This window comes from Colobus angolensis, unplaced genomic scaffold (genome assembly GCF_000951035.1).
Source record: "Colobus angolensis palliatus isolate OR3802 unplaced genomic scaffold, Cang.pa_1.0 Scaffold70, whole genome shotgun sequence".
Classification (NCBI taxonomy): domain Eukaryota; kingdom Metazoa; phylum Chordata; class Mammalia; order Primates; family Cercopithecidae; genus Colobus; species Colobus angolensis.
Window position 1 is genome coordinate 7555187 of NW_012120710.1, and position 16098 is coordinate 7571284.

The window sequence follows — 16098 nt, forward strand, 5'->3', positions numbered from 1 at the left end:
GTTCTCGCTCACTGCAACCTCTGCCTCCCAGGTTCAAGCAATTCTCCTGCCTCAGCCTCCTGACTAGCTGGGACTACAGGCAGGCACCACCACGCCAGGCTAATCTTTGTATGTTTAGTAGAGGTGGGGTTTTGCCATGTTAGCCAGGCTGGTTCCAAACTCCTAATCTCAAGTGATCCACCCACCTTGGCCTCCCAAAGTGCTAGGATTACAGGCATGAGCCACTGCACCCAGCCAGGTATTTCTTTATAGCAATGTAAGAACAACCATTCTGTGGTACTCTCAGTACCATAGAAAAATGGTACTGAGAGTCAAATATTGCTATAAAGATAGCTGAAAAATGTGAAAGCAGCTTTGGAACTGGGTAATGGGCAGAGAATGGAAGAGTTTGGAGGGCTCAGAAGACAAGAAGATGAGGGAAGGTTTGGAATGTCTTAGAGACTGATTAAATTATTGTCACCAAATTGCTGACAGTGAAGTTTAGGCTGAAAAGGTCTCAGATGGAAATGAGGAACTTACTGGGACTGGAGCAAAGTTCACATGTGTTATGCCTTAGCAAAGATCTTGGTCACTGTCATGTTCATGCCCCAGGGATCTGTGGAAGTTTGAACTTCAGAGTGATGATTTAGGATACCTGGCAGAAGAAATTTCTAGGCAGCAAAGCATTCAAGATGTCACCTAGCTGCTTCTAACAGCCTACACTCAGATGTGGGAGTGAAAAAATGACTTAAAGTTGGAACTTATATTTAAAAGGGAAGCAGAACATAAAGGCTTGGAAAATTTGCAACCTGGGCATGTGGCAGAGAAAGAAAAAGCATTTCCACAGCCTGGGCAACATAGGGAGACTCCGTCTCAAAAAAAAAAGTTAAAAATTAGCCAGATGTGGTGGCACTTGCCTATAGGCCTAGCTACTTGGGAGGCTGAGGCAGGGGGATCCCTTGAGCCCAGGAGGTCAAGGCTGCAGTGAGCCATGATCATGCCACCACACTCTAGCCTGGCAACAGACTGAGACCCTGTCTCAGAAACAAAACAAAACAAAATATTTTTGTGGGTAGATAAATTCAAGCAGGCTGTAGAGCAACCATTGCTAAAAAGATTTGCATAACTAAAAAGGAGCCAAGTGCTGATAGTCAAGACAATGGGGAAAAGGCCTTGAAAACATTTCAGAGATCTCTGAGGCAGCCCCTTCCATCACAGGCCCTGAGATCTAGGAGAACTGAGTGGTTTCAGGGCCCAGGCCAGGGGCACCACTTCCCTGTGCTGTTTCCCACATCCCAGACACTCCAGCTCCAGCCATAGGGTTCAGGCACAGCTCGGGCCACTCCTCTGGAGGGTGCAAGCTATAAGCTTTGGCAGCTTCCATGTGATGTTAAGCCTGCAGGAACACAGAGTGCAAGAGTGAAGGAGGCTTGGCATCCTCCACCTAGATTTCAGATAATGTATGAGAAAGTCTGGGTGCCCCAGCAGAAAATGGCTCCAAGGGCAGAGCCCTCAAGAGAACCTCTACTAAGGCAGCAAGGAGGGGAAATGCAGAGCTGAAGGCTCCACACAGAGTCCCCACTGAGGCACTGCCTAGTGGAGCTGTGGGAAGAAGGCCACCATCCTCGACACCAGAATGGTAGAGCCACCATCAGCTTGCAATCTCAGCATAAAAAAACTACAGGGTGCAGCTGCCTAAAGCCTTGGGAGCCCACCACTTGCACCACTGTGCTCTGGATATGAAATACAAAGTCAAAGGAGACGATTTTGGAGCTTTATGATTTAATAACTACCCTGTTGGATTTCAGACTTGCTTGGGGCCTGTAGTCCCTTTCTTATGGCCAATTTCTCCCTTTTCAAATGGGAACGTTTGCCCAATGCTGATACCCGCATTGTATCTTGGAAGGAAATAACTTGTTTTGATTTTACAGGATTATCGGTGGAAGGAATTCATCTCTAGATGAGACTTGGGACTTAGGACTTTTGAGTTAATGCTGGAATGAGTTAAGACTTTGGGGACTATTGAGAAGGGATGATTATATTTTGACATGTGAGAAGGACATGATATTTGGAGGCCAGGGGTGGAATGATATAGTTTGGATGTCCCCTCCAAATCTCATGTTGAACTGTAATCCTCAGTGTTGGAGGTAGGGCCAGGTGGGAGGTGTTTGGATCATAGGGGAGGATCCCTCATGGTTTGGTGCTGTCCTCACAACAGTGGCTGAGTTCTCACGAGATCTTGTTGTTGTAAAGTGTGGCACCTCCTCATCCCTTGCTCCTGCTTTCGCCATGTAACGTGCCTGCTCCTGCTTTGCCTTCTGCCACAAGTAAAAGCTCCCTGAGGCTTCCCTAGAAGCCAAGCAGAGCCAGCATGCCATGTGTGGACAGCCTGCAGAACCGTGAGCCAATTAAACCTCTTTTCTTTATAAATTACCCAGACTCAGGTATTTCTTTATAGCAATGCAAAAATAGCCTAATCCAACTAATAGTAAGAGCAAACACTTAAGTATCACTAATTATGTGCTAGGCACTAGTCTAAGCACTTTGTACATAATGACTCATTGACTCAATCTTCATAATAATCATGTGAAGGAGGTCCTATTTGTATCCATTTTATAGATAAGGAAATGGAAGCACAGAGAACTAGTAAGTTGCAGAAGTGGAATTCAAAATGGGTCATCTGACTCCAGATTCAGAGCATGAGCACCCAAGGGAGGAACTAGGATTAGTACTGATTCATAACCCATGAATCAGTCAGCAATAATTTATTGAGCAATCGATTACAACAGAATTGTGAGGCATTTTTATCATTCAGCAGTTCTGAAAAAGAAAGATCTTGTTGTCTGCTTCCTCTATTAATTTGTTTTCTAATTTGGTAAGGAGATACTTTATTAGAAAGATTATTGTATGGGGGAAGGAGAAGGTATTATAATAGGGAAAAGGGGAAGATTGCAACAGAGAAAATGCTCTGATTCAAGCATCTCCCTCTACTAATCATTTAAAAATGACTAAAGGGATCCTGATTCCCCAGTGTCTGAAATTGGTGGCCACCAGCAAAGACTCTAACAGACACTGCTACTTGCTTACTGCTTATACCCAGGATGGGTGGAGAAAAGGAGTGGGTAAGAAACAGAAAGATCTGTCCCAGACAACAGTAAATTCTGGAACTGCTTTAAAACTAGTTATGTGGGGAATGGAAATGGAGGGAGGCCCTAAAAGTCACTTAAGAATATCAAGGTAGCCGGGTGTGGTAGTGCTCACGCCTGTAATCCCAACACTTTGGGAGGCTGAGGCGGGAGGATCACTTGAGCCCAGGAGTTCAAGACCAGCCTGGACAAAATAGCAAGACCTCATCTCTACAAAAAAAAATTATCGGGGTGTGGGTGGTGAACACTTGTAATCCTAGCTACTAGGGAGGTTGAGGCAGGAGGATCACTTGAACCCAGGAGTGGGAGGTGGTAGTGAACTATGAGTGCTCTACTGCACTCCAGCCTGGGCAACAGAGCCAGACCTTGTCTCTTAAAAAAAAATAAAATAAAAAAAGAATATCAAGGGGCAACCTTAAAAGGGTCAGGGTAAGGAGTAACTCTTCATGGTTTAATTATCACAGTCTGCCAACTCAGGAGGAAACCGCTGTACTTCAAAACACAACATGCTGAGACTTGGCCCAGTCCACAATGCCATTCTCTGCTGAGGTTTCACACACACATACAAAACATCAGCAGCGTTTCAGATAAAGAAATCAGAAACCGTGCTCCCACGCAGCCCTGGAGCCCTGCTCTTGGGAAGAGGTAAGGACGCAGGCCATACTGGGGCCACTCTGTATTTCTTGCAAGACAGGAGGCGGTCAAGACTTACCTGTAGGTGTATGGCCCCACTTCTTCCACCCGAGGGGTCTCCCCTCTGAGGATCTCCTCTGGATTGGTGACATTGAAGAAATAGAACTGAGTATACACAGGCAGAGGGGGCTTCTCCCAGGAGTCAAAGGCCTCGGTACCATTCCTTAATACAATTTTCTAGGAAGAAAACCAAAAGATTTACAAAAATGTAAGGTAGTAGTTGGCTTTAAACCCAAGAAGCAGAGGAAGGGATGCCCCCTATTCTGACCTCCTAGATCACTATTTTAATCATTTCACAGGCATTCAATGGCAGTCTCCTGAGAATAGGGCCATATCTTACATCAACAGAGCCCACAGTTCTAATAAGTCAGAGAAGGCCTTCAATAAATATTTGTAAAGGGGCCGGGCCCAGTGACCCAGCACTTTGGGAGGCCAAGGCGGGCGGATCACTTGAGGTCAGGAGTTCGCGCTTGGTCAACACGGGGAAACCCCGTCTCTACTGAAAATACAAAAATCAGCCAGGTGTGGTGGCACGTGCCTGTAATCCTGGCTACTCAAGAGGCTGAGGGAGGTGGAGGTTACAGTGAGCCAAGATTGTGCCACTGCACTCCAGCCTGCGTGACATAGCAAGACTCTGTCTCAAAATTAATTAATTAATTAATTAATAATTGTAAAAGAAGGGTACTAAAGACAGCACATGGGCAGAAACATGAAGCACAGTGTTACCAAAACCTGGGCCACAGACTGAGTGCCTAAAGGGCCTGCTGGCTTTGTTATTTTTGAAGATTCCATGGATGGTGTATCTTCTGTAGAAGTTAAGCAATTCTGAAAAGCACTCCCAGTTTGCCCAGATGAGAGAAGAACAAGGGGAAGGGCCCAAGAAGGCCAGTTTTGGTCCTTCCATTTCAAGTCGAACCACACGCATCCCTACTACCTCCACCACCAGGCGCTTTAAATGTATTTTCTTACTGGATCCCCCAAAACCCTAAAATGGAATTGCCTATTCCCGCTTCAAAAACCAGGAGGCCTAGCCTCACTGAGGTTAGCTGACAACAGAGACTGCACTCTGCACACAATCCCTCCTGCACATTCCACCCCTGTTCTGCATTATAGGACGAATAATGTCCCCCATACTCTAAATTCCTAAGCTGAAGTCCTAACCCCCAATACCTCACAATGTGCCTGTATTTTGAGTCAGGGTCTTTAAAGAGCTGATGAAGGTTAAATGAGGTCATGAGGGTAGGCCCTGATCTAATAGGACTGATGTCCTAACTGGAGGAGGAAACTGGGACACAGAGAAGCACAGAGGGAAGGCCATGTGAAAACACGCGGAACTGACGGTCCTCCACAAGCCAAGGAGACAGGTCTCAGAAGAAACCAAACCTGCCAACACCTTGATCTCAGACTTCTAGCATCCAGAACTATGAGACAAATTTCTGTTGCTTAAGCTACCCAGCCTGTTGTATTTGTTCGGGAAGCCCTAGCAAATTAATACACCACGGCTCCCCTAGAGTGAAGTATTCTTCCTGCCTCACTGACTTCAGGTTAGGCCAAGTGACTAGATTTGGCCAACAGGATGTGGGTGGAATGACAGTGCATCAATTTGGAGCTAAGGCCTTAAGATGCACAGCAAGTTTCTATCTGCCATCTCGGAGTTGCCACCCTCGGAAAAGAGAAGAGCAGGCCACAGGTAGCTGCTGATCCTTCAGCCTAGGTTCTAAAATGGAGATGTGTAGACAAGTCCTAAAGCTAACCAGAAACCTGGGGTCCAGCCTTGTTCCACTGAGCCAGCTGAGCCCAAACTGCAACCAGCCTGCACACCCACATATTATTGTTACAAGCAACGAGACTGAGGAGTTACTTGTTACTCACCATGGCAGCAGAGGCCTGATAAATACAGTGCCTGAGGTTAACAGAAACCTGACACCTGGTATTCCCAACAGTCCTCTATCTGTTAATGGAGAAAAGCCTTGTATTTTTACAGTAAAAATGACTGAAATACAAAAATAATATAAAAGCACAGATTGCAAATAAACCAAAATGTGAACTTTGAGTGTTGAGAATTTGTATCAGTTATAATTCATGTCTGGATTAGGAGTCTTCCATTCATTGTTGCTTTTGTTTGGATTTTTACAACAGAAATAAATTACTTCTGTAAGCAGAAAAAAAAAAAAGTTCCCTTACTTTTTTTTTAAGTGAAAATCTAAGAAACTCAGATTCTATAGGATGTTATGGATAGGCCCTAAGGCAGGGAGAAGGAGTGCACACAAAGAGAACCCACTTCATCTTGGCTTTCCTCTGTTCTTGCAAAACAAAGGCGAGCCTGATGCTGCCTCAGCTGCGGTCCACTCTGCTGCAAAGGCCCAGAAGCAGCCGCCCCGCCCCCGCTCTCGGCTCTACCGCACTTCCCTTCCAGTGACTGTCAGGACAGTTGAGTGAGCACTCTGTATTCCTGCCTAATTTTTCCTGACAAGCATCATAGTGTGTGAAGTTTCCAGTGAGAAAGGACTTGAGATCTCATTTATTTGTTCATGTGAAGAAAATCACCTCAGAATTAGGAACCCTGAAAGAATCAGCAAACAGAAACGAACAGATGGCTAACCTCCCGGGTTTATGTTGCTGGGCTGGTGTCCGGCTTATAGGCAACCATAAATCTAAAGACAAGTAAAAATGTTTCCAGAAAGAGGGGGTTACCAGAAGGAAGGGTAAACCCGGTTGTTCTGACATGTGTAAACAGTGTGACTTGAACTTGTTCCTCCAACCTTCAGGATAGAAATAAACATTTAGTACATTTGACTTCTTAATGAAACAAAGCAAACGAAATACTAACAAGAACAATAAAAACAGTCCTTGACAGCATGCCAGAGTCACAACCAACCCAGACTGTATTACAGCAGGGCTTCTCCTCTGTCTGCCTCCACCCCTACGGCCCTTCTCTGCCTGGCCACTTCTTAGCCGAGTCACCGGCACTCAGACAAATCCTCATAGCCCCTTTTACTCCATTCACATCTTGCCCTCAAGAGTGGTGGCTTTTCCTGCTCCTTTCATGTGTCTCTTTTCCTCCACCTTACAAGCTGGATGTTTGTCAGGAAACTGTCAATCCCAGAGTAGATCACGTGTTGGAGAGTGAGTGAGAGTGTGTGTGTGTGTGTGTGCACGTGCGCGCATGCTCACGCGAATGCACTAAGTAGGAAGAGAGATGGGGAATGAGAGGACAGAAAGAAGTTGTAAATACAGCTGCCAACATTTCTAAAACAGTTGTGTCTTTATTTTTATTTTCTCACTTTCAGCTCAGAGAATGACAGTTACCATTCAGTTACCATTACTACCACGCCAGCTGCAATTTACTATGAGTCTGCTAAAGTCAGGTGCTATGCTAGGGGCTTTACAATGTACATTATCTCTGAGTTCTACGATGACACTACAAAATAAAAATCCCCATTTTGCAAACAAAGAAATGGTGGCACTGGCTGTCCCAAGTCACAAAGCCAGTAAGTGAAATCAAATCTGACCAAGTCCAGGTCTGTGGATTTGCTCACCTATGCAGCAGCTGCCACCCTATGGCACCCTGAGGGTAGAGTTGCCAGATTTAGCAAATAAAACCTGGGATACTCAGTTAAATTTGAATTTCACATAAAGAACAAATAATTTTACAATATGATTATGCCCCAAATATTGCATGGGCTACGTCAAAAATGCTTTTATTCATAGGAGATGCATGCTGAAGGATTTAGGAACAAAGTGTGTGATAGCTAAAACTTACATTCAAATAATTCAAGAAAAAGTGCATCAGAGAGATAAAGTAAATATGGCAGGATGTTAACAACTGATACATCGGACTGAATCGAAATATCACACAAGACAGACTCATACTAAAACGTTATTTGTTGTTTATCTGAAATTCAAATTTAACTGGGTGTCCTGTATTTTATTTTAGTTGGCAACTCTAGCCCCAGAGGGACAGTGAAACTATGGAGCAGCCATAAATTGGACCCCGAACTCTCAGGGTTTCCTGGAGTGTCACCCCCGCCATCTGGAGGAAAGGAAACTAGGGCAGCTGTGTGAGGTCACGGTCAGCTCCTGGTCAGGAGCCCACAGGTGAGGAACCAGGAAAGGGAGAGTTTAACTCCAGAGTTTCCAGGTGGCTGTGCAGCCCCAGTATGCTAATGTGTCCAAAGAAAGCACCTCAACCTCCTGCCACAAGATGGTCCAGAGAGGGCTCTGTTTTGACTTAAACTTTTAATTTCTGCCCCTTCTATTTCTGATCCTCAGGGCATTCAAGTGTGCACTCCCAGGGGCTTACTCGGCAAAGGAAGGCCTGAGAAACTAACAAATAGTAACCTCAGCCTCAAGACCGCGGACTGTCTGGCACAGGAAGTCATTCATTCCACCAGATACAACAAGCTAGTGTCCCCCTCAAAAGCGCCCTTTGCCAGTCTGAACAGAAAGCCATGGCTTGGGAACAACTGATCCTCCTCACTGAGGGTTCTGCTGTGGTGGTGACAGCCACCAGACAAACCTTGTAATCAGCTGCGTCTTCTTAGTTACACTAAATGAAAAAGCAGCATAAGGCCTTAAATCAGTTTTACAGTGTGACCCTGGATATTAACAGTGGCACTGTGGAGTCACAATATAACTGCTGCTTATTAATTTTAACCAAGACGAACATAAAGAATTTTTCCATGCACAATACTGTGGCACTACCACTAAAACAAAAATACTGGAAAATAATCAAGCTATGTGGTGAATTCGCAGTGTCAACAGCTTAAATTAATAATTCGGACTGAAAAACATACTTTTCAGTTAATCAGCCAATAGGTACTGAGAGCTTTCTATGTGCCCGGACTATGCCCTACAAACAGGCATAGGCCCTATCTGTAAGAAGAAATTTAGCTAAGGACACAAAACCAACATGCATGTAACAGGGAGTGAAAAACGTGTAAGACCCAGTAATTCAGCCTAACAAACAGCTTATGCCTGAAACGATTTAGATCCTTCCAGTGGCATGGATCTGTGATAAAATTCCCCCATCCGAACATCTCACAGGCTGCTCCAAGACAACATGACCAAAATGGACTCAGGATTTTGTCCCCTAGTTGATCACTAAGTCCTGCTTATTTCACCTCCTCCTCTTCCCCATTTCTACCCCAAGGAACATTTCATCCTTGGCTTGGACTGTGACAATACTGCATGTAGGCTCCTAACTGGTCTCCCTCTCTCTAGCCTTTGTCCTTTTAAACGCTTCATCCACCTCAGCCATCAGAGAAGCCTGTCAAAAGTGCCTAATGGAACAGATACTCCAGCCCTGCTCAAAGGATAAAGTCCACAGTCCTTGACCTGTTGTGATCTGATGCAACTGCGTCACCTGTCGCTGTCATTTCCTGGTAGGCACTTTATGCACCAGCAACACGCAACCATCCACTGTTACCTAGCACCCACCATACAAGTTCTCAGCCAGGGCCCTGGCCTGAGTCACTCACTGCCCTTCACCCAGAAGTCTCTGCAGGGCCCTTATCACCTGGTTCACTTCTGCTTGGGCTTCAGGGCTCAACTCAGAAGTGCCATCTCTCAGAAGGCCCCTCTGGGCTGTGTGTTTTCTCTCTGCTTTCATGAAACTTCACAAGTTTTATAAGGAAAATGTGTTTATTAGTCTTTAGTATCAGACTGGGTCTGATACTAAGGACTGTATCTTTTTCATGGATCCCCAGCACATAGCAAGGTTACTTTCTTCATTATCCAAATTTTCTGTGACAAATATGATGGAATGGGTAGGGAGTGGATGGAATAGCATTTACTTGGCACAGAAGGGACACAATAAATAATTAATGAAGAAACAAATGATACTGTAGCGTATAGCATAATGCTGTGCCAGGCATTCATCTTCTGCTGTTTACCTAGTTCTTCTTCGTAAAGTCTTCAGTGTGGCAAAATGCCACATATTCTAAATAATATGTGAGAAAGGTGATCTGAATAAATACAGTCTGAATTTCAGTACTGCAGAATCAAGAAGAGATAGTAACTTTCTTAGCTGCAAATATTATTTTTCAAGGAGACATTTTGGCCTCCTTTCATAAATGGTTAAGACTAGTTTGGAATTAGCAGGGTCTATTTTTATGCATAATTAATATGCCAAAGGCACACAAACATTAGTTCTAAGTCTGTTAGATCTATCTTTAGCAATTTTGGTTTTAATAAATTTTTTATAATATCCTTTTTCATAGCAAGTATAGCATAGGATTTTCACAACCTTAAAATTGATGAAACTCTTTCATTCTTTCCACAAATATTAACTTAGCAATTGCTTTGTGCCAGCCACTGTTCTAGGTATTGGAGATGTAACAGTAGACAAGATTTCCTACCTTATTTTATTGGTGAATTCTAAAAACTCCTTGAGATAACACAGAACAAACTAGACTTGTAAGCAATAAAACATTTATCAAAGGGAAAAATACCTAGATCTCATGATAAATTATCAATGTACAGAAATTTCTATATTCATATTAGAAGAGATGTTTAAAGTAGCAGATAACATTACTACAAATGTGTAGAAAAGTCATGTGTTGCCTCTAATTTCTATTCACAAATGAGGCTACTGATTTTTGCTACTTTATTTATTTATTCAGTTATTTATTTATTTTTTGAAAGGGAGTCTCACTGTTGCCCAGGCTGGAGTGCAGTGGCATGATCTTGGCTTACCACAACCTCCGCCTCCCAGGTTCAAGCTATTCTGCTGCCTCAGCCTCTTGAGTAGCTGGGATTATAGGCATGCACTACCACACCCAGCTAATTTTGTATTTTTAGTAGAGAAAGGGCTTCACTATGTTAGTCAGGCTGATCTCAAACTCCTGATCTCAGGTGATCTGCCCACCTCGGCCTCCCAAAGTGTTGGGATTACAGGTGTGAGCCACCGTGCCCAGCCTGTTGTTACTTTAAATCAGGTAAATGCGATTCCATCCACTCCCTACCCATTCCATCGTATTTGTCACAGAAAATGTGGATAATGAAGAAAGTGAAACGAAGAAAATTTAAATCCCCTGCAATCCACATCATAGCTATTAACATGGGTTTACTTCCCTCTGATCTAGTCATACATATGTGTATTTTAAACAAAATTGAGATGTATTGTATCATTTTTTCACTCATCTTTTATGATGATCCTTGTTATTAGTTTTTGAAACTGCTATTTTAATGTCTGTATATTAATCCACTATATTAGTATGTTTTATAAAATATACTAAATCAGTTTATTTAATCATTCTTTTACTACAGGAAATTTGTGTTGTTTTCATGAAGTAAATGTTCTTGAATACATTCATCCAAATTAGTGAATAATTTTTTTTTTTTTTTTTGAGACAGAGTCTCGGTCTTGTCACCCAGGCTGGAGTGCAGGAGTGCAATCTTGGCTCGCTGCAACTTGTGACTGTCATGCCTCAGTCACTGGAGTAGCTGGGATTACAGGTGCACACCACCACACCACACCCAGCTACTTTTTGTATTTTTAGTAGAGATGGGGTTTCACCATGTTGGCCAGGCTGGACTCTAACTCCTGGCCTCAAGTGATCCACCTACCTCGGCCTCCCAAAGTGCTGGGATTACAGGCGTGAGGCACCACACCCCGCCCAAATCAGTGAAAAATTTCTTAGAATAGACTCCTAGATTGGGATTATTGGGTCTAGGGACAACAAGTTTTCATGAACTCATGAGCCTTTAAATATCAACAAATTGCTCCGGAAAGCAGTGTATGAGCAACCATTTCAGCATATCCATCCCAATATCGGTGTTTAAGGTTTTCAGAACTCTTTGCTTCTTTAGCAGTGGCAAAATAGCATCTTCTTGTTTGAACTTGCATTTCTTGAATTACTGGAGAAGCGTAATAGTTTTTACCATGTATGAAATGAGACTGTTTTAAAACAAAAGTAAAAGAATCTTTCCCAGCATAAGCTTCCATTTGGGTACACAGAAGGTTGGTCAGAGGCAGAACTGAGAACGGCCTCTCTGCGCTGTGTGTAGTGAACACAGAGTCGCTGGCCAGGCTGACACCTGACCTGCAGATGAAGGAACAGATGCAGGCTGGATTAACTTGACTGCTGAACACTGACATGACTTAATACAGCCACAACCCAAGTCAGCCTGACAGCAATCTTTTGGGAAGGCAACACCATGAGTGGTTAAACCAGCTGTCCTGATGTAAGTCACTTCCAAGTGATAAAAATAAGCACTCAGGGAATCCATTAGGCTTTCACAGGAATCAGTAAGACTTTTAAGGAAAGTTTTGGGACTCAAGAGCACTACTGGTTGTTCTTTAAGGTCAGTAAAGTGCTACTTAATAATTAAACGCAACTTAAGCATCCATGTTGCCATCTGCACAGTCTAAATTCATCCAGAGATAATGCAGACCAACTTGGAGAACTTGGCCTAATTGTGTATGGATGGTATTGGCCTAATTGCATACTGGACTCCAGATTAATAAAACTCATCAAATGGCAAAACACAAACTGCTTTGCTTTGTTTTTTAAAATTGCTCCCTGAAATGAAGCAAACCCAACTCAGAATCTTGCAGTAATTCAAGTAATTTTCACTGTTTACATAAAAGAAATAAACTGCCATTAACATTCTACTCTTATTCCCTCACCTTATTTTAACTCAGTAAAAATGTATTGGCATTCATTTATTTATGTCACTGTTGCTTAACTCATTTTGATTTTGCAACTGTCATAGTTTTAACTAATGAGCGCTGACAGTTCAGATTCAAATGCTAGCTCATGGGTGGACTGTTACTTTGTTCATAAATTACAAAAAGGACAATATGGTAGAATGGCAATCTCCAAAAAACCTCCTGCTACAAAATACCCACTAACTTATTTTTGAAAGTTTCTAGGTGATTACAAATGTACAGCCAAGTTTGAAAACTGATGACCTAAAGGGAAAAAAGCAGCTACCAGATAGAAACTTAAACATAGAACCAGAGGGAAATTGGGGGCGGAGGGTGGAGGGTGGGGGAATATATATACATATATGGGGAGTGGGGAGGGTAGAGAGAAAGAGGATTTTCAGATGTGAATAAATACAAAATAAGGTCATGGAAACAAGGCCCACATATTCTGTGTGTAACTTACACAGCCAGTCTCATTATTTTGCAACCTGTTTGGTTGTGATTATGTCTCTCAAATTTGAAACAAGTAGTATTTTCATTACCTACCTATTTCTTTTTTTTTTTTTTTTTATGCTTTAAGTTCTAGGGTGCATGTGCACAACGTGAAAGTCTGTTACATATATACACATGTGCCATGTTGGTGTGCTGCACCCATTAACTCATCATTTACATTAGGTATATCTCCTAATGCTATCCCTCCCCGCTCCCTCCTCCCCACAATAGGACCCAGTGTGTCATGCTCCCCTTCCTGTGTCCAGGTGATCTCATTGTTCAATTCCCACCTATGAGTGAGAACATGCGGTATTTGGTTTTCTGTTCTTGCGATAGTTTGCTGAGAATGATGGTTTCTAGCTGCATCCATGTCCCTACAAAGGACATGAACTCATCCTTTTTATGGCTGCATAGTATTCCATTTACCTACCTATTTCTATGTCTCCTCTTCCATTACCGTTGATTATCAGAAGTACAGTGTTAAAAGAAAATATCCTTAAAATGGGAACTGTGGGGGCTGGGAGGACTGGTGAGATGTTAGTCAAAGGATACAAAATTTCAGTTTGATATAAACAAATTCAAGAGATCTAACATACATCATGGTGATTACAGTGACTATGTTGGGCCAGGCACAGTGGCTCACACCTGTAATCCCAGGACTTTAGGAGGCAAAGGCAGGAGGATTGCTTAAGCTCAGGAATTTGAGACAAGCCTGGGCAACACAGCAAGACCCCATCCCTACAAAAAAAAATTAAAAATTAGCCTGGCATGGTGGTGCATACCTGTAGTTCCAGCAACTTTAGAGGTTAAAGCAGGGGGATGGCCTGAATCCAGGAGGTCAAGCCTGCAATGACCCATGGTAGCAGTACTGTACTCTAGCCTGGGTGACAGAGAGAGGCCCTATCTCAAAACAAAAACAAACAAACAAACAAAAAACCCCCAAAATACTGTATACTTGAAAAATGCTGAGATTAGATTTTAAGTGTTCTTACCACAAAACAAAGATAAGCAATTGAGATAATGCGTATGTTAAACAGCTTGATTTAGCCATTTCACTATGTATATCTATCTATATCTATATCTCTCTCAAAACATCATGTTGCATGCCCTAAATGCGTATAACTTTGACTTGTCAATTAAAAAATGAATTAAAAAAACTGGGACTTGCAATGGGTGATTACATTAGTGTAACAATGGCACTCTGCCTCACACTCTCTCTGCAAAGTGTGTAAAATCCAGATGCTGAAGGAGCCAGATGGCTAGGGCAAATGAGTGACACAGGCCGTGGGTTTGCACATTTGTTTGCATGTCAAACCCCAGCAGCAATATTCATTTCTACAAAGAAACATGCCCTCTCCCATTTCTGTTAAACCCATGATCCTCTCAAGCTATCTTCCATTTTCCTTCTTTTGGTAAGGAGTGTCAGATATAGAGAAATATTTCTCTAACAAACACAACAGCACATGCACAACAACAGACACCTTCACTGGGCCCTGGGAGCCAATAAGGGCACAAAGGACGGTGGGTACTGTGGTCTGAATGTTTATGTCCCCTCAAAACTCCTTTGTCGGCCGGGCGCGGTGGCTCAAGCCTGTAATCCCAGCACTTTGGGAGGCCGAGACGGGCGGATCACGAGGTCAGGAGATCGAGACCATCCTGGCTAACACGGTGAAACCCCGTCTCTACTAAAAATACGAAAAAAACTAGCCGGGCGAGGTGGCGGGCGCCTGTAGTCCCAGCTACTCGGGAGGCTGAGGCAGGAGAATGGCGTGAACCCGGGAGGCGGAGCTTGCAGTGAGCTGAGATCCGGCCACTGCACTCCAGCCTGGGCGACAGAGCAAGACTCCGTCTCAAAAAAAAAAAAAAAAAACCCCTTTGTTGATATCCTTACCCCCAAAGTGGTGAGATTAGGAGGTGATTAGGTTATGAGCATAGAACCCTCTCGAATGGGATTAGTTCTCACAAAAGGTACCCCAGAGAGCGCATTTGCCATGTGAGGTTAGAGTGAGAAGTCCATAATCTATGAGGCAGTGGGCCCTCACCACACCCCAAATCTGCCAGGGCCTTGATCTTGGACTTCCCAGCCTCCAGAACTATAAGAAATAAATTTCTGTTGTTTATAAGCCACCCAGTCTATGCTATGTTGTGACAGCAGCCTGAATGGACTAAGACAGTGGGAAACAGGGAAGGCAGGTCTCTTCTAAGGGTCAGCCTCTTTTCTGCCCAGATGGCTACCACGCAGAACTTGGTATGACGAGTACCAAAGAACATCCACATGTTTTAAGAGAAGTTGGAAATCTGGACCAATGGGTGAAGTTTCCAGATTTTAAAGGTATAAATCATTCATGAGCAAACATGGGACCACTGGCCTACAAAGTGAGGCAAAATGTGAGACTAAACAACAAAATGCAAACAAAATCATTTCCAAAGAAATTATTTTCTCTATTCATCCAAGTAATACTTACTGACCATCTATTGTGAATAAGACATTGCATTTGGCAGTGAGAAAAGACACAAAACCAAATACGACAGGACCTCTACCTTCAAAGAGAGCTTTCACACTAGATTAAAATACCAAACTACGTCATACGGGTTGAAAATCCCTGCAGGGCTGAGGCTAGAAGGGAATTATGGAGTAATTCAATTATGGAGATATGAATGCTCTTGTCTACTTTGATCAGCACTCGGGGAAAGACAGGAGATTGTGAAACTGGAATTACTGATGGCCCAAACTCTTGTTTTTAACACTGGACTCACAGAAAGCCAAAATGACACAGTAAATGAAAGACACACCGGGCAAAATCCTGGTTGTTTGAAAACGTTAACAATATAGCTTCCAAACTGGCCTTACAGGAATATAAAACAGGGATATTATGTATTTTTAAAAATATTCTAAAATTCAAAATAATTAATTAAATGAAAACTAGATCAACAGTTCTCAAAGTGGGATCTCAGGACCGCTGGGGAGCCCCAAGACCTTCTAAGGAGGGGCCCACAAGGTCAAAACTATTTTAATACTAAGGTATCATTTGCCTTTTTAATTCTATTATTTCTCTGAGTGTAGAGTGGAGCTTTCCAGAGGCTACCGTGGTATGTAATGATGTCATATTGGAATATGTGCTTGTGTATTCTTCT

General features: G+C 43.1%; 1 protein-coding gene across 2 annotated transcripts in view; it reads right to left on the reverse strand.

The window, feature by feature from the left end:
• SCARB2 (scavenger receptor class B, member 2) overlaps positions 1-16098 on the reverse strand; it is a 57037-nt gene that overhangs the window by 34055 nt on the left and 6884 nt on the right. For both annotated transcript variants that reach the window (XM_011927225.1, XM_011927224.1), the window contains exon 2: positions 3838-3995. In XM_011927225.1, coding sequence (XP_011782615.1) covers positions 3838-3995 — 158 coding nt within the window. The remainder of the gene's footprint in view (positions 1-3837; positions 3996-16098) is intronic.